Source organism: Suricata suricatta, chromosome 14, assembly GCF_006229205.1.
Source record: "Suricata suricatta isolate VVHF042 chromosome 14, meerkat_22Aug2017_6uvM2_HiC, whole genome shotgun sequence".
NCBI classification, from domain to species: domain Eukaryota; kingdom Metazoa; phylum Chordata; class Mammalia; order Carnivora; family Herpestidae; genus Suricata; species Suricata suricatta.
In genome coordinates this window covers 57,071,282-57,097,968 of record NC_043713.1, presented here as the reverse complement: position 1 = coordinate 57,097,968, position 26,687 = coordinate 57,071,282, and the positions used below count along the sequence as shown (strand labels likewise).

Sequence of the window (26,687 nt, the reverse complement as noted above, 5' to 3'; positions counted from 1 at the left end):
GAATCTCCCTCACTCTCTGACCCTCCCCTACTGGTGCTGTCTCTCTCTGTCTCCCAAAAATAAATAAAAAACATTAAAAATTAAACAAAAATCAAGACATTTTGAACTAAAGATGCACTAAGCTACAAATGTCCGTAATTAATTCATTCAACAGCAGAATCTCATCTGATCTCCAAATTTTAGAGTATCAACAAAACTACTCTCCTTTGTTTAATTCATTGATAAACATTTTAAACTTATTTTTTTTTGGATAATAAATCTTTATTGAAAGACATTAAAGACATAAAGATATTAAATAGAAAGCAATACCATCCTTATGGGTAGGAAGATTCAATATTAAAACTATTTTAACACTCTGGAGCACCTGAGTGGCTCAGTCAGTTAAGCATCCAACTCTTGATTTTGGCCCATGATCTCACAGTTCATGGGACTGAGCCCTGCATTGGAATTCTCTCCTTCCTTCTCTCTCTGCTCCTCTCCTGCATGCATTCTCTCTCTCAAAATAAATAAATAAACTTTTTAAAAAAGCTATATCAATATTCTAAAAATGTATCTGTAAATTCAGTGTATGCCCAACAAAAATACTAAGGTTTCTTTATGTTGACATAAATAAAGTATCTTTATTTTGATAATTAGATGCATGAATAAAATTTATATAATATTGTCCATGCTATTTTCCTCTGTAACCTATTGTTTAACAGACTTTTTTTAATAACAGTTTTACAGAAAAATTAAAAAGATAATACAGAGTATAACTAATACCCCTACACCTAGTTTCCCCTATTAACAGTGTCTTAAATAGTATGGTACTTTTATTATAATTAATGAACCAATATTGATACATTATTATTAAATAAAGTCCATACTTTATTCAGAGTTCTATAGTATTTACCTAATATCCTTTTCCTGTTCCAAGATCCCTTTTAGGATGCCATACTGTGTTTAGCCATCCTGTCTTTTTAGGCTCCTCTTCACTGTGGTAGCTTCTCAATTTTCCTAGTTTTTGAGGACATCAACAGTTTTGAGTAGTACTGGGCAGGTATTCTGTAGAACTCCCCACTTTTAGAATTTGTCTGATGTTCTTCTCACAATAAGATTCAGGCTATGGGTTACTGGGGGAAGGCCATATAGGTCAAGTGCTATTTTCATCAAGTTAAACCAAAGGTACATACTACCAACAAGATTTATGAGTGCTGATGCTGACTTTGACCACCTGGCTAAAATAGTGCATGTACAATTTCTCCACAGCAGAGTTACTCTCCCCCCACTCCCCCACTACACCATTTAGACGGAAGTGACTATGAGCAGCCTACTCCCACTCCAGGTGCAGTGCTGTTCCCGCTCCTTGAGGGCACCACATCTAACACAGTCATTTTGAACTCTGCCTTGGAGATCTGTCTCTTCTCTCCCACTAATTAACTTATTTAATCAAATATTTATATCAGTGTAGACTCATGAATATTTATTTTATACTCTCAGTTATAATCCAATATTACTTTATTTTGCTGCTTATTTTTTCCAGCTTTAGCTACCAGGAGCTCTTTCAGTTGGCTCCCAGGTAAATTTGACACTCACACATCAATCTGAGTATTTTATTTTATTTATTTATTTTTTTTTTTGCACTTCCTTACCTTTTGGCACTATAGTGTGTTCCAGGCTTATCTTCTATATTTCCTGCCTCAGTGTTACTTAAAACCATCTGTTTCTCCAAGGAGTCTGGCTTCTTATTCTCTTACTGGAGAACAATATTAGAAACCAAAATCTGAGTGCAAAGTATGCTTGTACTGGAGCAAGACACCCTTTTGTAATGTCTTTTTAGGGGTGCCTGGGTAGCTCAGTTGGTTAGGCATCTGACTCTTGATTTCCACTGAGATCACAATCTCATCATTCGTGAGATCAAACCCCATGCTGGGCTCTGTGCTAACAGTGCAGAGCCTGCTTGGGATTCTCATTCTCTCTCTCTCTCTCTCTCTCTCTCTCTCTCTCTCTCTCTCTGCCCCTCACCTGCTCATGTTCTCTCTTTCTCTCTCAATGATGAGGAAACATTAAGGCAAACTGACAGGCCACAAACACAACCCCCCCCACACACTCCTAGATAGGATATGTGTGATATTCCTCGGGCATTCCTGGCTGCCCATGAACACAGCAAAGGGGAAAAACAAATGCTTAACTGATAGAGATCATAAGGACCTAAGTCTTCATCACCCCTCCATAGTGATGTGGGAAACAAGGGCAGAAGGAAATGGCTGATAGAACTAAATTTCCTCATAACCTGCAGCCCATTAAGGAACACTTGAGGCTGGCAGAGCAAAACATTTCCCTGGGAAATCCCTACTGTCTTAATGCTAATGCTTAGCTAGAAGGAAAACAACCTTTGCTTGACAACAGCTAGGTCTCCACTATCCTGTGAGTCTTCTTTAGCATATGGAAATCTCACTAGAAACTTACCTTGGACTGTACCTCCCCCCAACTCCATAGTATATAACTAGTCTCTCCTCCTGGTCCTGGGCAGCTCTTCCTGTTCACAGGTCTGGTCCCTGTGCTTCAATAAAATCACCTTTTTGCACCAAAGACATCTTCAAGAATTCTTTCTTGGTCACCAGCTCCAGACCCCATGAACCCCACTATCACCCAAAAACATCATCATTAAAATAAATAAACTTAATTTTTTAAATGTCTTTTTAAAAGGCAGAAGATATATAGGACTTATACTACAAACAAAGTCAAAGTTATTTCTTGGATAAGGAAGGTGAACTATGCACATAAGTGATTTTAAAAATCCTTAAATCAAAGCAGGCCAAATGAAAAGATGCCGAATGTCACTAATCATGAGGAAAATGGAAATAAAAACTACAATGAGATATCACTTCACACTACTCAGAATGGCTACTATCAAAAAGACAATAGGGACAACTGGATGGCTCAGCCAGTTAAGCATTTGACTCTTGATTTTTGCTCAGTTCATGATCTCATGGTTCATGGGATCAAGCCCTGTGTCACGTCTCTCTCTCTTCCTCCCTCTCTACCCCTCTCCCACCTGCATGTGCGTGCTCTCTCTCTCTCTCTCTCAAAATAAATAAACTTAAAAAAATACGACAAGAAATAGTAAGTGTTGACAAGGATGTGGAGGAAAGGGAACCCTCATGCACTGTTGCTGGGAATATAAATTGATGTAGCAACTGTTGGAAACAGTATAGCGGTTACTCAAAAAATTTAAATTAGAAATACCATAGGATCCAGTAATTCCATTTACTGGACCAAAGTAAACAAAAACACTAATTCAAAAGGACATATGCACCCCCATATTTATCCCAGCATCATTTACAGTAGCCACAATATAGAAGCAACCCAAGTGTCTACTGGTAGATGAATGGATGAAGAAGAGTACTACATATACACAATGGAATATTACTCAGGCATAACAATGAATTGCAACATGGATGGACCTAGATGTTATTATGCTAAATAAAGTAAGTCAGAGAAAGACAAATACCATATGATTTCACTTATGTGTGGAATCTAAAAATCAAACAAACAAACAAAAACCCAACAACAGACTCATAAATACATAAAAAAACTGATGGTCACCAGAGGGCAGGAGGATGGAGAGATGGGCAAAAAAATGGGCAAAAATGGGTGAAGGAGAATGGCAGGTACAGGCTTCCAGTTATGGAATGTGTAAATCACAAGGATGAATGATACAGCATAGAGAATATAGTCAATGGTGTTTTAGTAGCATTGTATGGTGACTGATGGTAGCTACACTTGTGTGAGCATATCATAATGTACAGAGTTGTCAAATCACTACGTTGTATACCTGAAACTAATGTAATTCTGTGTATCAACTACACCTCAATAAAAGGTAAGTAAATAAAACTTAAAGCAAAAAAAAAAAACCACAAAAAACATAGGGTAGGATCCTAAAGTCCTTTATTTTCAACCAAGGCACTTTGTGCTGTACTCTAACTTTATTCATGTCTTCCTGAACTAGAAATGTAATTTAACTGTGCCTAAAAGTAACTTAAAAAGAGGGTTCCTGGGTAGCTCAGCAGGTTAATCGTCTGACTCTTGATTTCAACTCAGGTCATGATCTCATTGTTTGTGAAATTAAGCCCAGCATCAGACTCTGTGCTGATGGCATGGAGCCTCCTTGAGATTCTCTCTCTCCCCCTCTCTCTCTTTCAGCCCCTCCCAGACTTTCTCTCTCAAAATAAATAAATAAACTTAAAAAAATTTTTTCCTATTGGAAACCAAAGCCCCACCCAGGGAAATGGCTAATTCCATAAGTGAGGCAGAAGATGTATAACGTGAGCCCGGAAGCCTGTCTGAAGCTAACAAAAAGGACAGAAATCATGTCAAAAGGACTCAAGTGCTAAGTTATAGTGGTTCCTACTAACCAAAGATGAGACAATTTGAGCAAAAAGAATAATGACAGCAACTGATTAAAATACTAAATACATTAGAAAAATCATGAGTTTACAATGATACTTAAAACACCCCTACCCTTACAAAACTTACCAAAAAGCAAAGCCAAAATGTATTAAACACTATTGGAATTTGCTAGGGCATAAAGTCGATACTCTAAAAATGAACAAAGATGAAGAATTACGTATTCATCTTACATTTTGTTTATATGTCCTTTATCTCAGGGTAACCAAAGGACTCTAGTAGGTGTAAGAAAGTTCTATACAGAACAATTCCAGCTAATAAATGCAGACGAAAATATAATAATAGATGGTTATTATTTAATGACGCTAATAATGGCAAAGATTATCAATGTGAAGGGTGAAACTAGCGAGTGAAAGACTGATGGAAAATTTACCACAAAAGGATCAGATTTTCACCATCTGAACCCACCAATCATTTTGAACATCACTAAAAGCAGGACAACCAGATATTATGGTGTATACTTTACCACTGTATTCCACCCTCCCCAAAACTGAATCTGAATCTAATCAATCTTCAGATCGAATCTCCATTCTACAGGAAATAGGACAAAATAACACGTTAAATAAAAATGAGAAGCAATCAGTCAAATCCAAAATGTGATATATTTTTCATCATAACTCACTAGTTTCTTCAACAAGTCAATGGAACTACAAAAATTTATTTGTTTTAGTCTATTTTTTGAGAGAGAGAGAGCAAGTGAGCAGGGGAAGAGCAGAGAGAGAGAGAGGGACAGAGAGAATCCCAAGCAGCCTCCATACTATTAGTGCAGAGCCCAGTGTGGGGCTCTAACTCATGAACCATGAGATCATCACTTGAGCTGAAATCAAGAGTTGGACGCTTCACTGATTGAGACACCCAAGTGCCCCAGTCAATGGAATTTTAAAAGGTGATGATGAGGGAAGGGAGATTTATTTTAGAATACATAAGAAACCTGCTTAGAAACATAAGAAACTTAACAGCTTAACACAGTAAGAGGATTATGGGACCTTGAGTCGACTAAAACAACTATAAACTAATTTAGTCAATTAGGGCAATCTGAATATGGACTGGGTATTATGTGATAAGGAAGTATTGCTGGTTATTGTAGATGTGGTAATGACATTGTATTGTGTAAGAATATTTACTTTTTTTTTTTGAGATGTATAACTAAGGTGCTTTGGAGATACAGTGAAATCATTTCATAATAGTCCAACAACAGAAGGCGAGGAAGGGTGGGGGCGGTGAGAGATACAGACAGATGAATGAATGGATGAAACTATTATGGCTGCTCAAGCTCGGGAGCAGGTACCCAGCAGATCATTGCACTCTCCAGTTTTGTGTGTGTTTGGAAAAGTAAAAACAAAACAAACACTAAAACAAAACAACACAAAAGCTGTAGGTAGGGATCTATGATCCTGTTGGACAACAAGGATGAAAATGAGTTGTGGTGGTTACTCTTAAGGTAACTTAAGAAGAAATCCGAAAAGAGAAATGAATTCTCTTATACAAGGTTGCTGGAGGAGAGAGCCTACTAGATAAAGTACGTGTTAAAAGTCCACACAAGGAGACTGTAAGGGAAGGCTGCAACCCTAATTTGGGTCCTCTCAGAGGTCTGTGCCCCACCCATGAAAAGTATGGGTAGTGTTTCAACTTAGAAGGGAGAAGCAGCCACAGGTTTACTGAGGACATCACAAGAGCCTAATGTGGAACAGAACTATCTACAAGGAAGAGGATGCTGCTGTACAAAAAGAACTAGAATATGGAAATTTTCTCCTAGAGTACAGAAAGATGAACTGAAGTTTATTTAAAAATTTTTTAAGTTTATTTATTTATTAGGAGGGGGCAGAGAGGGAGAGAGAAAGAATCTCAAGCAGGCTCTGCACTATCCTGATGTGGGGCTTGAACCCACGACCACCAGAACATGACCTGAGCTGAAATCAAGAGTCAGACGCCCAACTGACTGAGCCACTCAGGCACCCCAAGATTAACTAAATTTTAAGTGAAAGGTAAAGTTATATTATGAACTCACTCAACGTTTAAAACTAGTTATTAAGTCCTTACAGGTAAATATTATGTTTTTAAATGGGACCTAGCCCATTATGTATTAAAGAAGTATTGCTGGTTATTGTAGATGTGGTAATGACATTGTATTGTGTAAGAATATTTACTTTTTTTTTTGAGATGTATAACTAAAGTGCTTTGGAGATACAGTGAAATTATTTCATAATAGTCCAACAACAGAAGGCAGGGAAGGATGGGGGCAGTGAGAGATACAGACAGATGAATGAATGGATGAACCTACTATGGGTGCTCAAGCTCAGGAGCAGGTACCCAGCAGTTCATTGCACTCTCCAGTTTTGTGTGTTTTTGGAAAAGTAAAAACAAAACAAACACTAAAACAAACTAGCCTAGCCTAGTTGCTTCTAGAATTATAGAGATATGACCATGTATAAGTACTCTCTCTCAGTAGAACTACAGAACTCTTTTCCTAGAATAAGAGGCTAAATGAATGGAGATGCCTGGCTGGGTCAGTTGGTGGAGCACGAGACTTTTTTTTTTAAGTGTTTATTTATTTATTTTTGAGAAAAAAAGAGAGAACAAGTAGGGAGGGATAGAAAGAGGGAGACCCAGAATCTGAAGCTGGCTCCAGGCCCTGAACTATTAAGCACTGAACCTGATGTGAGGCTCGAACTCATGAACTATGAGATCATGACCTGAGCCAAAGTTGGACTCTTAACTGACTGAGCCACCCAGGTTCCCCAAGCATGACTCTTGATCTTCAGGGTAGGTGTGATCACTTAAAAAAAATCTTTTAAAAAAAGAAGATGAATGGCACTGTTACCATTGTGTGATGTATAATACACAACACACATATACACATACACATTATTTTAGGCAATACTAAAAGTATACTTGTGTATTTAGTACCCATATTAAATTAAATGCTTTTATATATGTATTTAAGGGTTAAAAGACTTGTTTTCTCCTTTTTTACTTTTTATTGTACATTAAATAAACTTATGTCTAATATTCTAAAATAATTCAAGGCTTCTTTTTCCCCTGACAAAATTTCAAAAATTACGACAATCAAGGGCCTAAATGATCCATCTTGGGAGAATAATGCAGTAAAACTCATTTATTTGACAGTCATAAACCACTGGAGTACCTTCTATGTGCCAGACACTAAACCAGCTGTTAGAGATACCAAGATGAATCTAAGATGACAGAATCTAATCTCTGACCCAGTTCTCTCAGAATTCACTACAAAATAATAAGGAAAAACAAGAAAGTGAAACACTAACTCCACCTTGGAGGAACCTAAGAGTTCAATGTAGCGGAGTAAGCAGTCTCTCACAGGCAGATATATGGACACCACAGAAGTCTAGGAAGACTCAGGAGTTGCAGACAAACAGATAAGGCAGAAGCAAGCTTATTCTGAGGATAGTTATGCCTCCCAATTCATCCCTCCCTCTCTTCTCCCACAACTGTAGAAGATGAGACAGTTATTCCCTAGAGAAATTAAAACAAAGAAGCCTTGGACTGGGAGTACCAAAAATTGTAGAGCGTGAAGATGAGTGTAGAAAGAAATAAGGAAAGTAAATGATAGCATGCTTTTCTGAATACTGACATCACCCCTCAGGACCCCAGAACATCTGCAACCAGCCATATCACCCATTCCTACCCGAGGTAAGACACTCAAAAATTCTTCCCCTGAAAACCTGTATGATCCCAAAGAGAAGACTCTACAGATCCTGAGGCAGAGGACTCCTCAGTGAAAAAGCCTGCAACCATCTGAGGAGGAGGCAAACTAGATTCAATGCTCCATGAGCACAAGGCTCCCAACTAGCATTAGAGTACCCAACTTCTATGTATCAGTAGATGGCCAAGGATCAGCAGGCATTTGAGGAAATGGAAACCATGCAAAGAGCAGAAGGGAAAACTTCAACAATAACTGACCTCTATAATTAACAGTCCCAGGAAGATAAGAAAAATATCTTATGCTCCCCAAAAAGGACAAGCAGAGGAGGGCTCTTGGAAATTAAAAATGAAAGCCAAAATTTCAAACACTAATATGAAGTCTAGAAGATTAAGAAACTATTCAGGAAGTATACTTCAATACAAAAAGGCAAATAATAGGATTATCCATTTAATAAGTGAGTTTTCATACTATCATGCATCAAACTAATATGTAGCACTAATTTATTCAATGGATTGCTAAAGTAATTATTGATTTAACTAGAAATAGCAATAAAACTATACCGGGAAGAACGAGATAAGGGAGTTAAATCATCATCTACCATAATAAGAAGTCAACAGTTTCTAAAATCAAAGAATCAAGAGAACAGCACAAGGATATTATTTTAAATTATGGAAATAAAATAATACCAAAGAGCCAGAAGTTGTTTTCTCTGATGTGGGAGATCAAAGGATTGGGAAGAAGATGCCAGGGGGTTGTTTTAGTACAATGTGCATGTGCCTCACGTATGTGCATAGATCCCAGTTTGATAAAAACAGAGGTCAATTTTAAAAGATCAATATGACACCATCCCTGATCTGAAGGAATTTATACTGTTGGAAGAGACATGCCAAACAACAATTATAGCAGCATGCAATACACAACCCGACAGAAGCCGCCAGTCTGAATAACACAGTGGATCTTGTCTCAGTCAAAAAAAAGGGCATTTGTGAGACAAGGGGACACCTGAACTGTGGTTTCAGAAGATGGAAAAAGGTTCACTGGTTGGAGGATGAGGAATGTTTCTCCTGTCAATAGTCTAAACATGTAAGTTTTCTTTCTAAAACACAAGTGATAACATTCCATAAACACACTTTCACACATTTTGCTTTTTATTTTACTTAATACATCTTGGAAACGATTCCTCAGAAAGCCCTTAAAAATAGTTTTTCTCAAAAAAAAAAAAAAGCTTTTAGTTTCTCAAGGATCTTTTACTGAAGGCTTACATAAGAGGAAGATAATCTATTTTTGCTATACTAAGTACTTATTTTTATTTGCAACTATAACACATACTTCTTATTAAGAACTCAACCCTATGAAAAATTAAAAATAAAAAGTAAAAAAACTTCCACTGTTCCTCCTTTCCTACCTCCCAAAAATAAAGCACTTTGGATTTTCTTCCAGACCTTTTTCTATAAAAATAAAAATGCACATATATGTAAATATTATTCAACACAAGCAAGTACAGTAACGTTCTATACATCTACCACAACTTATACCCACACTAGTCTATACACATAAAATACATTTATGTTCTTTAAAGTCAAGGACTCTGTGATAAGAAATTTTAAACTTTACTGCATGTCAACTTACCAACACAATCACAACATTCATCCCAAAGGGTCCCAAGACATAACATACACTCCTTACAGCAGGAACAATTTCCTTCTCCAGGTCGGCACTGGCAGAGCTCCTAGAAATAAGATAGATATCCAAACTTAAAATTTCTTTCTTTTTTTTTTTTACATTTTATTTATTTTTGAGAGACGGAGAGAGAGCATGAACAGGGGAGGGGCGGAGAGAGAAAGAGACACAGAATCTGAAGCAGGCTTCAGGCTCTGCGCTAGAGGTCAGCACAGAGCCCGACACGGGGCTCAAACCCACAAACCATGAGATCATGACCTGAGCCAAAGTTGGACACTCAAACAACTGAGCCTCCCAGGTGCCCCTCAAACTTAACATTTCAAACAACTATATTTAAAACTCTTAGATTTTTACAACAACCCCCTCCATTCGCATTTATAGTCACTTACTCTTCACACAATTTTTTATTCAAGATTATTATCTGTTTGTAAGAACATAAATATCTACAATGTCAAGTAGATTTATATTTTCTTTTGGATGCATTCAGTGATCTATATTGTATGCTTATCTTATTGTGAAAAGCTTTTACTTTATAACCCATTACTTTACCCCCTACATTACCTTGAAAAATAGTTCAGCACAAGCACAAAACCTGCTTTTCAGCTCTTAGATTCATTGTCCAAATTAAATGACTAGCCAGCTTGTAGCTGGAGCTATGCTTTCTCAATATGTGGAGTATGAATAAAAGCATATTTCTAAAATTGCTATTTTTATTGACCTACAACATATTAAAAGAGTATGCTTGGTGTGGTAGACTATTTACAAGAAAGTAGCAATTATTTCCACCCTCTGTCTACCACCCTCTTTGCAATGTAACTTTGCAGTTCTTCCAATCAAGGGTCAGTGTCTATTTCCAGACTAGCTTTAATCAGCAAAATTTGGTGGAAATGAAATCACGTCAGTTCTGAGTGTGGGTTTCCACAGCACTGAGTGCTTCTACTCTTCCTTTTAGAACTTCTCCAGCTGCTATGTGTAGCCTAGAAGAAGGCCACATGGGCAAGTTGGTTCACTGGAAGCCATCCTCTCTCATCCAGCCTTCAATCAACGAGCAGCTGACAATGGACATAAGAATGAGACCATATGAGAAAAACCATACAGTTGATATAGGCCCAGATGGCCAACCCACAGGAATAATAGCTAAACAAATGGTTACTGTTTTAAGCCACTAAACTTTGGAGTCATTTGTTACTCCACAAAAGCTAATTAATACAGCTTCCATCTCAAATGAAGCTTCAAGGGAATTCCTCTAACCCTTGCCACGACAACCATTCCTAAGCAAACCCAACTTGAAGACGATTTCTGTAGCCACCATTGCCTACTTAGTTTTCTCTGGATTATAAGATGTCATATACATTTTTATTTTATTTACTTAATTTTTGAGAGAGAGAGACAGAGTGCCAGTAGGGGAGGGGCAGAGAGAGAGAGGGAGACACAGACTCCTAAGAAGGCTCGAACTCACAAACTATGCGATCATGACTTGGGCTTCCTTAATCCACTGAGCCATCCAGATGCCCCAAAGATACCATGTACATTTTGAAAAAAATTAAACATAGTACATAATATTTATTCCTATTAAATTCATCCTGTTACATTTCTAGGCTACTGGAGTGATTCCATCATTCTAATATGACATGATTCTTTTGCACCATTGATATTTAACTCCTTTTTTCTTCTTCTCTAAAAGTTCCCTAGCTAATTCACAGCATTTTCGAGAATCAACACTTGTACTATTTTCTAACTAATTCATTAGTTTGATATCAGTGTATACCTATGACCTGATGATTTATGCAAGTAGCAGTATTTTAGTTCTTCGGAACTCTGTGCAAGCAAGCTGAATTCATTTACTACAGATCTTAGGTAACTTTGCTAGGCCTATTAGAAAGAGAAGGACTAAAAGGGAAGGGACTTCCTGAGAAGTACAGATGCTTCATCATAAAACTGGGGATGCTTGGTCCAGAAAAGCTCAAATATACTTGGAAATCTAGAAAATCAGAGTTGCCAAAGATCTATTTTACGACTGCTTTCTTCATAAAAACCTGTCTGTCCTGTCTTTGGAATGAGAGAACATTTTTGGAGTACACATGGTGTTTTTAGGATATTTTTTGTTTTCTAGTTTTAGAAAGGTTGCCACTTAGTCACAAGAAATAAAGCTTCCTTCAAATATTAATTTACATTGTGCATAATGTCTCTTTATTCTCTAGTTGCTTTATTTACATTATTTAGTTCAGGAGAAACAAATTAGAAAGTAACAAATGTATTCAAAGAATAAGTCTCTCCTTTTTATATCTATCAAAGCTTCCAAATAGTAGCTTATAATGAATTACTGTATATCATGCTAAATAACATGAAAACAAATGTCAATGTAATGGCTTCCAGTCTGAGTCATTCAAGCATTCCTTATGCTTTTTTACCACCAGGTATCTGCAAGGTGTTTTAAGTTGGAATGAAAGGGTGGTGATACCTTAAGATTACTGGGAACTAATGGAAGGTTAAAACTAAGTCCAATTAAAAGCTGCTTCAACTTGCCTGGATTATGTAGCCCTCAAGATTAAATCTATTTCATGCCCTCTTAATAGATAGATGCTTGTACTTTTACATGTCAGTGTGATGGAATAATGTACTCGAGTAATATGTTAACTGATTTATAATTTACAACAGAATATAAAGGGAGAAGCTATAGAAAGCCAAAGCATGAGGGAAATAACTTGAAGATAACCTTTATTTCTGCACTATTAAAATAACAAAACTGCAGGCTAAGACTTTCTTGGTAAAAATTACTGCTAAAACTGGTCGAATGCCAAGTAACAATATGCCAGCTACTATTTTTCTTTCTTTTCATCTTACTACAGAAAAGTAGTGCATGTTGCTCATGGTACAGATGAGGAGGCTGAGAAGGAATAGGTTAGCGATTCGTCTGAGTTCCCACAACTAGGGCACTGACGACAGGTCTTCTGACTCCAGGCTGTTCTCCCAGCACTGCTCTTACATGCTAGAGTCAGAGTAACATGGGATAAGACATCTTTTCTCTGCATGAAGTATTGTTCAATAAATTTATGATTGAAAAAAATCAAAACTTTATACTAAAGGGGAAACAGAAATGTATACATATGGGCTATCCTATATTGACCAGCATGAGTATTCAGCCAGAATTTGGTAAGCTGCTTAAAAAGCTTATATGAAATGGAAATCTGGCAGGATGAAAAGTTTTAGTAAAGAGTCTAATAATTTCAAATATATTGGAAAAATCTTTGTATTAGAAACATCTTGAATATCTCAGAGAACTTCAAATCTTTGAATGCCAGAATTCAGATATTTTTACATAACTATTCAATCAAGAGTCAATCAAGTAAGTCTGCTGTCTATACAATAAAGGTTTTGATGAAACCTTAATCCTCTGCGCCAAATAAATGAGGAGAGAGGGTCGTATTCAAGACTAGACTTGAAGAGTTAAAATTTATTTATGAATTTATGAATTTCCAAATTTCCAGGCCAACAGTGAAAGCTAATAAGTTGAGGAATAATCTTATTTATATTCTGATGTTGTTACTGATAAATATTTCCATTCTCTGTTGCCAAGATCTAGAAACCTATTAGTATTGGGAAACATCATCACCAAAAAGAACACAGTAGCCGTAGACAGGAAATGACTTGGATTTACAGGATCTAGATTTAAGTCCTAACCCAAAAACTGTAGTAAAAAGGGGATGGGACTGCTGGATTTTCCATTATAGACTTTGGCATCCAAGTGAGATCTATCAAAGGGCTTTGGGGACCCTGAAGTCCCGCTCCTAGGTGTTTACTCAAGAGAAATTAAAATATACGACCACACAAAGGCCCATAAGTAAAAGTAAATATCAACGGTATTCATAATCACCTGAAACTGGCAACAACTCAATGTCCATCAGTTAGTGAATGGACAAATGTGGTACATCCCCATACTGAAATACTACTCAGCAATAACCTGATACAGATAAGAGAATACTTTATCTCATCTTTGAAAAACCAATATGATACATTGTGGCCAATATATTTCTTATTTTGATAAATCTGAATTCAAAATACATGCAAGCTGGTATTTTTAAAAAGCAGTTCTCCTAACTCTGAAAATGTATTTCTCTATTTTACTTTTAAGCTAAAACTAAACTGGTCTAAACTAACATACTTTTCTTTTTACAAGAAACCTAAAACAATGCTAGTGAAAGATGCAAAACACAAAACATATATATAATTGTTAACAATCACCTAAACAAGGACTCCTGTCTGGCTCAGTTGTTAGAATACACAACTCCGGATCTTCGGGTTGTGAGTTTGAGCCTCATGCTGGATGTAGAGATTACTTAAAAATTTAAAAATCTTTAAAAAAAAAATCACCTAAACATACAATAAAAACCTAGAAGGGACTACATTAAAGTATTAATGATAGTCTATGTTTGAAAATAGTACAATGAATGATTTACTTTCCTTTTTCTACTTCAATTTTTTTTTTAAGATTTTTTATTTTTATTTATTTTTGAGAGACAGAGAGAGACAGCACGAGCAGAGGAGGGTCAGAGAGAGAGGGAGACACAGAATCCGAAGCAGGCTCCAGGCTCTGAGCTAGTGGTCAGCACAGAGCCCGATGCGAGCTCGAACACACGAACCGTGAGATCATGACCTGAGCCAAAGCTGGAAGCCGGACACTTAACTGACTGAACCACCTAGGCGCCCCTACTTCAATGTATTTTGGAAATTTTTTCACAAATAATTTCCTATTTTGTGAGTATAAAGTTTATTTTTAATGTTTTTATTTATTTTTGAGAGAAAGAGAGAGAGACAGCATGAGCAGGGGAGGGTCAGAGATAGAAGGAGTCACAGGATCTGAAGACAGGCTCCAGGATCTGAGGTAGCTGTCAGCACAGAGCCCGATGCGGGGCTCGAACCCATGAACCGTGATATCATGACCTGAGCCAAAGTCAGACGCTTAACCGACTGAGCCCCCCAGGTGCCCCTAAAAATATTTTTATAATGGCAAATAAACATTTAATTGATTTGGGTACTATGATTTCTTAAGCCAGTGTAATGTTTGTTCAATTAAAAAAATAGATACTCAAGAACACAAACCAAGATTCTTAAACATTAAATTAAGCCAACTCTAGGAATCTATAATATCTTGATCTTAACCCCCACCCCACCGGACTTCCAGGAAGATGGCAGAGTAGAAGGATCCTAGTTAACCTATCCTATGGATACAACTAGATATCCAACCAGAAAATGACCTGAAGACTGGCAGAACAGACTCTCTACAGCTTAATATAGAGAAGAGGCCCCATCAAAGAGAACAGGAAGGGTGGAAGACACAGTGAGGAGCTAAATGGACTTTGAAGACTGTCAGCTAGAGGGAGCATTGCTGTGCGTGTGGAGACCAGAGACAAACAAGCCCTCATGCGAAGCACCCCAGGCATAGGGAATCCTCATGGGGAAGACAAATCCTTAAAACATTTTGCTTTGAAAACCAGAGGGGCATAATTTTACGAGTTCTTTTTTTTTTTTAAGTTTATTTATTTTGAGAAAGAGCACCTATGGGTGGTATAAGGAGCAGAGAAAGAGAAGACAGAATATCCAAAGCAGGCTCCATGCTGACAGCATGAGACCAATGTGGGCCTCAATCTCATGAACCATGACCTCACACCCTGAGCCAACATTAAGAGTCAGACACTTAACTGACTGAACCACCCATGCACACCAATTTTGTGAGTTCTTAGAATTAGTAGGGCCTAACACCTGGAGCTTTAAAACCAGTGGGCTCAGCTCTGGAAAAGCCAAAGGGCATAGGAAATTGAGTCCCTGCCCTTAAAGATACAACAAAAAGCAATGCTTTGAAAGGGAGATTTGTTTACTAATCTCAGAGCCAGTGCAAGAGGAGCTGAAGTGTTGACAGGCTTTGCCAAGAACAAAAGAGCTGGCAGGCACCATTTGCCTGCCCTTCCCGGAGCCTAGATACACGGATGCCTGTGAGGACGCCTGCAAGGACATCTGCAAGAAGGAGCATACGACAACACTCTCCAGCTAGCTCGTGTCTCCTGCAGACCCGCCTCCTCCAGTATGCCTTTGGCTGGAGTCCATCCAAAATGGTGGCACAAGCCTGGCAGTGTGCAAAGAGCCCTAACAGTGGCCACCACCACTCCATAGTGACTCCTGCCCTGGCAAGAGGGGAAGATAACCAGTCAGACTGCAGCCCCAGTGAAAAAAAATGAAAGTTTCTCAGGGGACAACACAGAAAAAGAATGCGGCAGTTTGGTGCCACTGAACATCTGGCACCAAACGTTCTGACTCAACTCACACCCAAGGCAGCCCCAGAATGGCCCACTAACAACAGAGAGACCAAACCCTGCCCACAACAGGCAAAGACAGCCATTGTAAACCACTGGATTGAAAGAAAAGTGGTTCAGCCACAAACTAGTAGAGCATATGCAACACACACAGGAGATACTCCTGAAGTGCCAAATTCTGACGAACAGGGGGCGCTGCACTGCAGGGAACTATAGGACCTCTTCTTCCTAAGATTGCTACTTTCAAGAGCAGGTGACATAGCTGATTTCCTAATACCCAGAAATAGACACAAGAGTTAGTCAAACTGAGGAGACAGAGCAATATGTACCAAACGGAAAAAAAAAAAAAACAGGACAAAATCACATAAGATAGCTCATTAAAACAGAGATAAGTAACATACCTGATAGAGAATTTAAAGTAATGGTCATAAATGGGGCACCTGGGTGGATCAGTCGGTTGAATGTCCGACTTTGGCTCAAGAGATGATCTCACAATTTATGGGTTCAAGCCCCATGTTGGGCTCTGTGCTGACAGCTTGGAGTCTGGAGCCTGCTTTAGTTTCTGTGTCTCCCACATTCTGCCCCTCCCCTGCTCACACTCTCTCTCTCAAAAATAAATAAACATTTTTTAAAAATCTAAGGTAATGGTCATAAAGATACTCAGTGCACTTAAGAAAAGAGTAGAGGACCTCAGTGAGACCCTAAACAAAGAGACAGAAACATAAAAAGAATAGAAAACATTAGAAACATAAAAAGAATTAATCAGAGATGAAGAACTATAACTAAAATTAAAAATACTTTATATAGAATAAATAGTAGATTAGAAGAAGCAAAAGAACAGATCAGTGTCCTGAAGGACAGAGTATTGGAAAGCAACCAAAATGAACAAGAAAGAAAAAAATAAATAAATGAAAATAGATTAAGGGAACTCAACGACCCCATCAAACATCATAACACTGCTTTACTGGGATCACAAAAGAAGAGAGAGAAACGGAGCAGAAAATTTATTTGAAGAAAAAAATAGTGGAAAACTTCCTGAATCCAGGGAAGAAAACAGAAATCCAGATTCAGAAGGCATAGAGAGCCCCCAACAAAATCAACCCAAAGGAGGTCGACACCAAGACACATAGTAAATAAAACAGCAAAAAGTAGGTAGAAAGAAAGAATTTTAAAAGTAGGTAGAGAATAGAAAATAGTTACATACACGGGAAAGTCTATAAAGTTATCAGCTGATTTTTCAGCAGAAACTTTGAAAACCAGAGGGGAATCGCATGATATAGTCAAAGTGCTGAAAGAGGTGGCTCAGTCAGCTAAGTGTCCAACTCTTGATCTCACCACTGATCATGGTCAGTTCAAGCCCTGCATTGGGCTATACACTGTCAGTGCAAAGCCTCCTTCACATTCTCTCTCTCCCTCTTTCTCTGTCCTTCCCCTGCTCACTCACTTGCACTCGCTCTCTCTCAGAATAAATGAACTTAAAACAAAAAAACCCTGCAACCAAGAATAGTCTACCCAGCAAGGCTATTTTTCAGAATAAAAGGGGAAATAATAAGTTTCCCAGAAAAACAGAAGATAAAGGAATTAATCACCACTTAACCAGCCTTACAAGAAATGTTAAAAAGGACTCACTAAATTGACAGGAAAGACCATATGTAGGAGTAAGAAATGTAGGCAGCATAAAAGTAGCAAAATTCAGTATGTCAATAAAAATCCCTCAAGAGGTTCACAAAATAAAAGGGTGAAATGTATGATACCATATACCTAAAATAGGGAGAAGTAGAAGAAACACTTAGTACTTTTAGAATGAGTTCAAACTTAAGTGGCCATCAACTTAATATAGACTGCTATATGCATAAGATGTCACATGTAAACTTAATGATAACCACAAATGAAAACCAGTAATAGATATGCAAAAACACAAAGAGAAGGGAATCTAAATATCTCACTAAAGAAAGACAGAAAACTGTGAGAGGGTAAGAGAAGAAAGGAATAGAGAAGAACTACAAACACAACCATGTCAAGAAACAAAATGGCAGTAAATATATACTAATCAACAATTACTTTGAAAACACATGGAATACTAAATACTCCAGTCAAAAGACATAGGGTGATGGAATGATGGATGATGGATGAGCAAGACTCATCTACATGTTGCTTGCAAGACACTCATTTCTGACCTAAATATACATGCAGATTGAATGAAAGTGAAGGGGTGAGTAAGCATTTATCATGCAAATGTAAGTGAAAAGAAAGCCAAGGTAACAATACTTATATTAGACAAAACAGACTTTAAAATAAAGACTATAACAAGAGACAAAGGACACTAATCACAAAGGGAACAATCCAACTGTTGTATCCAACAGGAGGATACAACAATTGTAAATATTTATGCATCTAACATAGGAACACCCAAATATATCAAGCACCTAAAAACAAACATAAAGGAAGTAATCAATAATAACACAATAATGTTAGGTGACTTTAACACCCCACATACATCAATGGATAGATCATCTAAACAGAAAATCAACAAGGTAACAGTGGCTTTAAATGATATGTTGGACTGGATGGATCTAAAAGATATATTCAGGCCATTCCATCCTAAAACAGCAGAATACAAGATTCTTTTCAAGTACACTTAGAACTTTCTCCAGAGCAGATCACATATTAGGCCACAAAATAAGTCTCAACAAATTAAAAAAGATTTAAGTCATACATGCATCTTTCCCAATGACAATGCTATGAAGCCAGAAATAAACTACAAGAAAAACTTTGGAAAGAACACAAACACATGGAGGTAAAATAATATGCTATTAAACAATTAATGGGTCAACCATAAAATCAAAGAGGAAATCAAAAAGTACATGGAGATAAATGAAAACACAATAATCCAAAATCTTTGGGATGCAGCAAAAGCTATTCTAAGAGGGAAGTTTATAACAATATAGGCCTACCTCAAGAGGCAAGAAAATCTCAAACAAAAAAATATAAGCTTACACCAAAAGGAGCTAGAATATAAAAGCAAACAAAACCCAAAAGAAGTAAAAGGAATAAAATAATAAAGACTAAAGCAGAAATAAAACAGAAACTAAAAAACAAACAAACAACAGAATAGATCAATGAAACCAAGAACTGGTTCTTTGAAAAGATTAATAAAATTGACAAAACTTTATCCAAACTCGTTAAAAAAGACAGGTAGAAAGAAAGGAAGAAAGAAAAAAGAAAAGAGAGAGAGAGAGAGAAGACCCATATAAACAAAATCAGAAAGATGAGAAATATGATTACCACAGAAATACAGAGGATAAGAAACTATTATGAAAAATTACATGCTAAAAGCTGAACAACCTAGAAAAAATGGGTAATTCAAAGAAACACATAACCTCCCAATACTGAATCAGGAAGAAACAGAAAATTTGAACAGACCAATTACCAGCAATGAAGTTGAGTAGATAATCAAAAAATTCCCAGCAAACAAAAGTCTAGGACCAGACAGCTTCACAGGTGATTTCTACCAAATATTTAAAGAAGAGTTAATTATCTATTCTTCTCAAATTATTCCAAAAAATAAAAGAGGAAGGAAACCTTCTAAAAACATTACCCTGATACCAAAACCAGATAAAGACACTCAACAGAAGCAAGCCCACAATTTTTTATTAAATTAATCTTTGACAAAGGAAGCAAGAGTATATGATGGGGAAAAGACAATTCCTTCAATAAATGTCTCGGGAAAACTGGACAGCTACATACAAAAGAATGAAACTAGACCGCTTTCTCACACTATACACAAAAATAAACTCAAAATGGATGAAAGACTTAAAAGTGAAAACTAAAACTGTAAAAATCTTAAAAGAGAACATAAATAGTAATTTCTCTTATATTGGCCAAAGCAACATTTTTCTAGATGTACCTCCTAAGGCAAGGGAAACAAAAGCAAAAACAAACTACTTAGAATACATCAAAACAAAAAGCTTCTGCACAGTAAAGGAAACCATCAACAAAACAAAAAAGCAGCATAGTGAAAGGGAGAAGTTTTTTGTAAATGACATCTGATAAAAGGTTAATATGCAAATATATAAAGAACTTACACAGCTCAACACCAAGAAAACCAAATAATCTGATTTAAAAATGGACAGAGGACATGAAGAGACAATTCTCTAAAGAAGAAATACAGATGGCCAACAGACATATGAAAAGATACCCAATACCACTAATCATTACCCAATACCACAAATCATCAGAGAAATGCAAATAAAAGCCACGAGATATTCCCTCATACTTGTCAGAATGGCTAAAATCAAAAACACAAGAAACAACAAGTGTTGACAAGGATGTGGAGAAAAGAGAACCCTCATGCATGGTTAGTGGAAATGCAAATTGGCACAGCCACTGTGGAAAACATTATGGAGGCTACCAAAAATTTACAAGTAGAATTACTGCATGATCTAATAGTTCCACTAGTGGATATTTATTCACCAAAACATTACAAAAACACTAATTTGAAAAGATACACGTACCCACTATGCTTAGTGTAGCATAATTTTTTTTAAATGTTTTAACGTTTATTTTTGAGAGACAGAGTGTGAGTGGGGGAGGGGCAGAGAGACAGGGAGACACAGAATCTGAAACAGGCTCCAAGCTGAGCCTGCTGAGCCTGACACAGCACAGAGCTTGACACAGGGCTTGAACCCATGAACCATAAGATCATGACCTGAGCCGAAGTCAGACGCTTAACCAACTGAGCCACCCAGGGACCCCCCTGCAGCACTGTTTACAATAGCCAAGATACAGAAGCAACCCAAGTGTTCACTGACAGATGAATGAATAAAGAAGATATGATATACATACACACACACAATGGAATATTACTCAGGAATAAAAATGAATGAAATCTTGCCATTTGCAACAACATAGATAGATCTAGAGGATATAATGCAAAGTGAAATATGTTAGTCAGAGAAAGACAAACACCATATGATTTTACTCCTACATAGAATTTAAGAAATAAAACAAACAAAGAAAAAAAGAGACAAGTCAAAAAACAGACTCTTAACTACAGAGAACAAACTGATGATTACCAGAGGGGAGGTGGTGGGGGAGGGGTGTATGATTCAGGTAAAGGGGAGTAAGAGTACACTTATCAAGATGAGCACTGAGTAATGTACAGAATTGTTAAATCGCTATATTATACACCTGAAACCAACACTATTAACTATACTGAAATTAAAATTTAAAAAAAAATAAAGGAGAGGAGCCAAGATGGCAGAGAGGAAGGGAGCTCTGTAAACTTCGTCTGCCCCATCTATCGAAATGAGAAGAACATTACTCTCATCTGCAAGAGCGGAAGGAGAAAATACAGACTCCAGAAAGGAGACAACCTCAAAGATACCTGACTGAGTGAGTGCGAACTCGGGAGATTGGAAAACGGGCCAGCCCGAGACAGGAAGGGGAGGTGGGGGCCCCAGCCCAACACGGAGCAAGTGCGTGGAGCCCCTGAGAGACAAAGGGAAGAGAAAAAGAAACTGAACATGCTTATACTACTGTCTCCAAGGAAGAGATTAAAAAAACGTTTAACCACGCTCAGAGAGAGAAGCTGTCACTCCATATATAACTGTTGGGTAGCCCAAATCCCGAACCTGGGTGGCAAAAGGGAAAGAACAGCTTCCAGCCCTGTGCCATCCCTGCAGGGAACTGGCAGCCGTGGTGGCAGTGCCAGGGGCGCTCACTTCAGCCTTGGCAGCGGGAGTGGGAGCACGCACCTCATTCCCACGGCACATCTCACCTCCAGCACTGGCCGCGTGAATCCCAAATCCCAGGTGCAAACAGGGAAAAATAGCCCCACCCCTAAGTGATCCCAGCAGGGAGTTGGCGGCGGTGAAGGCCAGGGCATGCACTCGGGCTATAGAAGCGCACAGCTCATTTCCAGCAGCACCAGGTGCCTCGGGCAGCTGCAGCACGAATCCCAGCTGGTGCCAAGAGAAACTGATCCCTCCCCCTAAGAAGCCAGCCGCCAAAGCAAGGACATCTCATCTGTGGTAGCATAAAAGTGCCTGGACTAGGACTTTGAACCGAGGCTGGCCTGGAAAATACACCTTGGCTCAGCTGCAGCACAAGGAGATCAGACTCATTAGAGTGGCCTACAGTGCTTAGTTCCAGAGAAGCTTGGCGTGCCGCCATTCTACTCTCTGCACCCACCAAGGCGGAGCCTCTGAGAGCAGCCTCTGAAACCTACCACACCAACCACGCCTATTCGCAAGGGGAAGCTGCTGCTCTTTTTCTTCTTTTTTTTTGTACTTATTTTTCTATTATTATTATCTTTATTACTTAAAATTTTTTTTTAATTTTCCTCCTTATTTTCCTTTCTCCTTTCTCCCTCTTTTTTTTTTCTTTCTTGCAATCCAGATATATTCACTTGTATCTCATCCTTATCTCTCCCCTAAACTGGTCATACATTTTTAGACTGTCCATTGTCCTTTGTTGTCTCTGACCTCCTTTATTTTTTTTCTTCTCTTCTATTCGTCTCATTCCTCTCCATTTTCTTTCTTTCCTTTCCCCCTTTTAATTTGTTTGATTGCTTTGTTTGTGTGTTTGTGTGCTTCTGTTCCCTCTGTGTTTGTCTGTTTGTTTTCCTTCTTAGGGCTACACCAAGAAACAAGCCAAAGTGTGCATGACGGCGAGTCCCAAATATCGCTGAATAGGGAAATAAAATATTCAAAGGCACAACAAGAGAAACTGAGAGACACCATTAAAAGAATATTACCTGAAATGACAGGCCCAGGAGTGTGAAAAAGCCTCCTTTAACAGAGAAATATTAACAGGTGCACAGTACACAACGAGCTTTTTAAAGCTGACAAGAGACAGAAAACTAGCAAAAATGACAAAACGAAGGAACTCTCCCCTGAAGAACCTCCAGGAAGAAGTCATGGCCACAGAACTGCTCAAGGCAGATCTAGACAACATAACTGATGAAGAATTTTAAAAACTTGTCATAAGATTAATCACTGGGGTTGAAAAAAGCAACAAAGAAGCAACTGAGACAAAGACTAGGAATTTTGAAAATAGGTGTGATGAGTTTAAAAAGGCTACAAATGAGGTGAATAACAAAATGGAGGCAGCCACCTCAAGGATTGACGAAGCAGAGAGAAGAATAGGTGAATTAGAAGATATAGTTATAGCAAAAGAGGAAGCAGAAAAAAAGAGAGAAACTGATCTAGGAGCAGGAAAGGAGAATTTGAAACCTGAGTGATACAATCAAACTGCACAACATCATTATCATAGGAATTCCTGAAGAGGAAGAGAGAGAGAAAGGGTCTGAAGGGATATTAGACCAAATTATAACTGAGAATTTCCCAAATATGGGAAAAGAAATAGACATTCAAATTCAAGAGGCACAAAGATCCCCCTTAAAACGTAATTTGAATCGAACTTCGGCATGACATATCATAGTGAAACTGACAAAATATAAAGATAAAGAGAGAATTCTGAAAGCAGCTAGGGTTAAAAGGGCCCTCATGTACAAAGGGAAACCTATCAGAGTGGTTACAGACCTATCTAATAAAACATGGCAGGCCAGGAAGGAATGGCAGGAAATCTTCAATGTGATGAACAGAAAAAACATGCAGCCAAGAATCCTTTATCCAGCTAGCCTGAAATTCAAAATAGGAGAGATAAAAGTGTTCCCAATAAACAAAAATTGAGAGAATTCATGACCACCAAACCAGCCTATAAGAAATCCTAAGAGGGACTCTATGAGGGAAATCTTGCAAAGAATACAAGGTGCCAGACACACCACTATTAACATGAATTCTATGGAGAACACAATGACTCTAAACCCACATATTTCAATAATAACACTAAATATGAATGGACTGAATGCTCCAATCAAACAACACAGAGTAGCAGAATGGATACTAAAACAAAACCCATCTAATTGCTGTCTACAAGAGACTCATTTTAGACCTGAAGATAACTTCAGGTTGAAAGTAAAGGGATGGAGAAATATCTATCATGAAACTGGAAGCCAAAAGGAAGCCGGAGTAGCCATACTTATATCAGACAAACTGGACTTTAAAATAAAGGCAGTAACAAGAGATGAAGAAGGACATTATAATAATAATTTCAGGGTCTCTCCATCAGGAAGAGCTAACAATTATAAATATCTATGCGCCTAATTTGGGAGCACCCAAATACATAAAACAATTAATCACAGACAGAAACAATCTTATTGATAAGAATGTGCTAATTGCAGGGGACTTTAATACTCCACTGACAGCAATGGATAGATCAACCAGACAGAAAATCACTAAACAAGCAATGGACCTGAACGACACATCGGAACAGATGCAATTGAAAGATATATTTAGAAGTCTGCATCCTGAAGTTAGGAAATTCACCTTCTTTTCGAGTGCACATGGCACATTCTCCAAGATAGATTACATACTGGGGCATAAAGCAGCCCTCCATAAGTATAAACAAATAGAGATCATACCATGCACACTTTCAGATCACAATGCTATGAAACTTGAAATTAATCCCAGGAAAAAGTCTGGAAAACCTCCAAAAATGTGGAGCTTTAAAACCATCCTACTAAAGAATGATTGGGCTAACCAGGCAACTAGAGAAGACATTTAAAAATGTATGGAAATGAAAAGACAACAATCCAAAATCTCTGGGACGCAGCAAAGGCAGTCCTAAGAGGAAAATATATTCCAATCCAGGCCATTTTCAACCAACTAGAAAAAGCCCAAATTCAGAATCTAACACAGCACCTACTGGAACTAGAAGGGAAGCAGCAAAAGCACCCCAAACCCAGCAGAAGAAAAGAAATAATAAAGATCAGGGCAAAAATAAACAATATAGAATCCAAAAAAACAGTCGAGTAAATCAATGAAACCAAGAGTTGGTTCTTTGAAAAAACAAACAAAATCAATAAACCTCTAGCCAGGCTCCTCAGACAGAAAAGAGAGAGCACCCAGATAGACAAAATCATGAATAAAAAACGATCTATTACAACCAATCCCTTAGAAATACAAGCAATCATCAGAGATTACTATGAAAAATTATATGCCAACAAACTGGACAACACAGAAGAAATGGACAAATTCCTAAATGCACATGCACTGCCAAAATTCAAACGGGAAGAGATAGAAAGCTTGAATAGACCGATAACCAGTGAAGAAATTGAATCTGTTATCAAAAATCTCCCAATGAATAAGAGCCCAGGACCAGATGGCTTCCCAGGGGAATTCTACCAGACATTTAAAGCAGAGCTAATACCCATTCTTCTCAAACTATTCCAAAAAATAGAAATAGAAGGAAAACTCATTCTACCAAGCCAGCATCACCTTGATACCCAAACCAAAGACCCAGCAAAAAAATAGAACAATAACCTTAATGAATACAGATGCAAAAATACTCAACAAGATACTAGCAAATCGAATTCAACATATAAAATTCAGCATATAAAAAGAATCGAATTCAGCATATAAAAAGAATTATCCATCATGATCAAGTGGGATTCATTCCTGGGTTACAAGGCTGGTTCAATATTCGCAAATCCATCAATGTGATACATCACATTAACCAAAGAAGGGATAAAAACCATATGATCCTGTCAATAGATGTAGAAAAAGCATTTGGCAAAATACAGCACCCTTTCTTAATAAAAAGCCTTGAAAAAGTCGGAATAGAAGGAACTTACCTAAACATTATAAGAGCAGTTTATGAAAAACCCACAGCTAATATCATCCTCAGTGGGGAAAAACTGAGAGCTTGCCCCCTGAGATCAGGAACACGACAGGGGTGCCCACTCTCACCACTGTTGTTTAACATAGTGCTGGAAGTCCTAGCATCAGCAATCAGACAACAAAAAGGAAATAAAAGGCATCAGAATTGGCAAAGAAGAAGTCAAACTTTCACTTTTCCCAGATGACATGATACTCTACATGGAAAACTCGGCAGATTTCACCTGATCAATGAAATCAGTAAAGTTGCAGGGTACAAAATCAATGTACAGAAATCAGTTGCATTCCTATATAGCAAAAATGAAGCAGCTGAAAGAGAAATCAAGAAACTGATCCCATTCACGATTGCCCGACAAGCCATCAAATACCTAGGAGTAAACCTAACCAAGGATGTAAAAGACCTATATGATGACAACTATAGAAAACTTATGAAAGAGATCGAAGAAGACACCAACAAATGGAAAAATATTCCCTGTTCATGGATAGGAAGAATAAACATTGTGAAAATGTCATTACTATCCAAAGCAATCTACACATTCAGTGCGATCCCCATCAAAATTGCACCAACATTCTTCTCAAAGCTAGAACAAACTATCCTCAAATTCGTATGGAACCACAAAAAACCCCAAATAGCCAAAGTAATATTGAAGAAGAAAACCAAAACGGGAGGCATCACAATCCCAGACTTTAGCCTCTACTACAAAGCTGTCATCATCAAGACAGTATGGTATTGGCACAAAAACAGACACATAGACCAATGGAATAGAATAGAGAACCCAGAACTGGGCCCACAAATGTACAGCCAATTTTTTGACAAACCAGGAAAGAGTA

At 37.7% G+C, this 26,687-nt stretch overlaps 1 protein-coding gene across 3 annotated transcripts in view; it reads right to left on the bottom strand.

Annotated features, from left to right (window-relative positions):
* The window catches only part of TWSG1 (twisted gastrulation BMP signaling modulator 1), a 71,006-nt gene that overhangs the window by 15,943 nt on the left and 28,376 nt on the right, over positions 1 to 26,687 (bottom strand). For all 3 annotated transcript variants that reach the window (XM_029922141.1, XM_029922143.1, XM_029922142.1), the window contains exon 3: positions 9,758 to 9,857. In XM_029922141.1, coding sequence (XP_029778001.1) covers positions 9,758 to 9,857 — 100 coding nt within the window. The remainder of the gene's footprint in view (positions 1 to 9,757; positions 9,858 to 26,687) is intronic.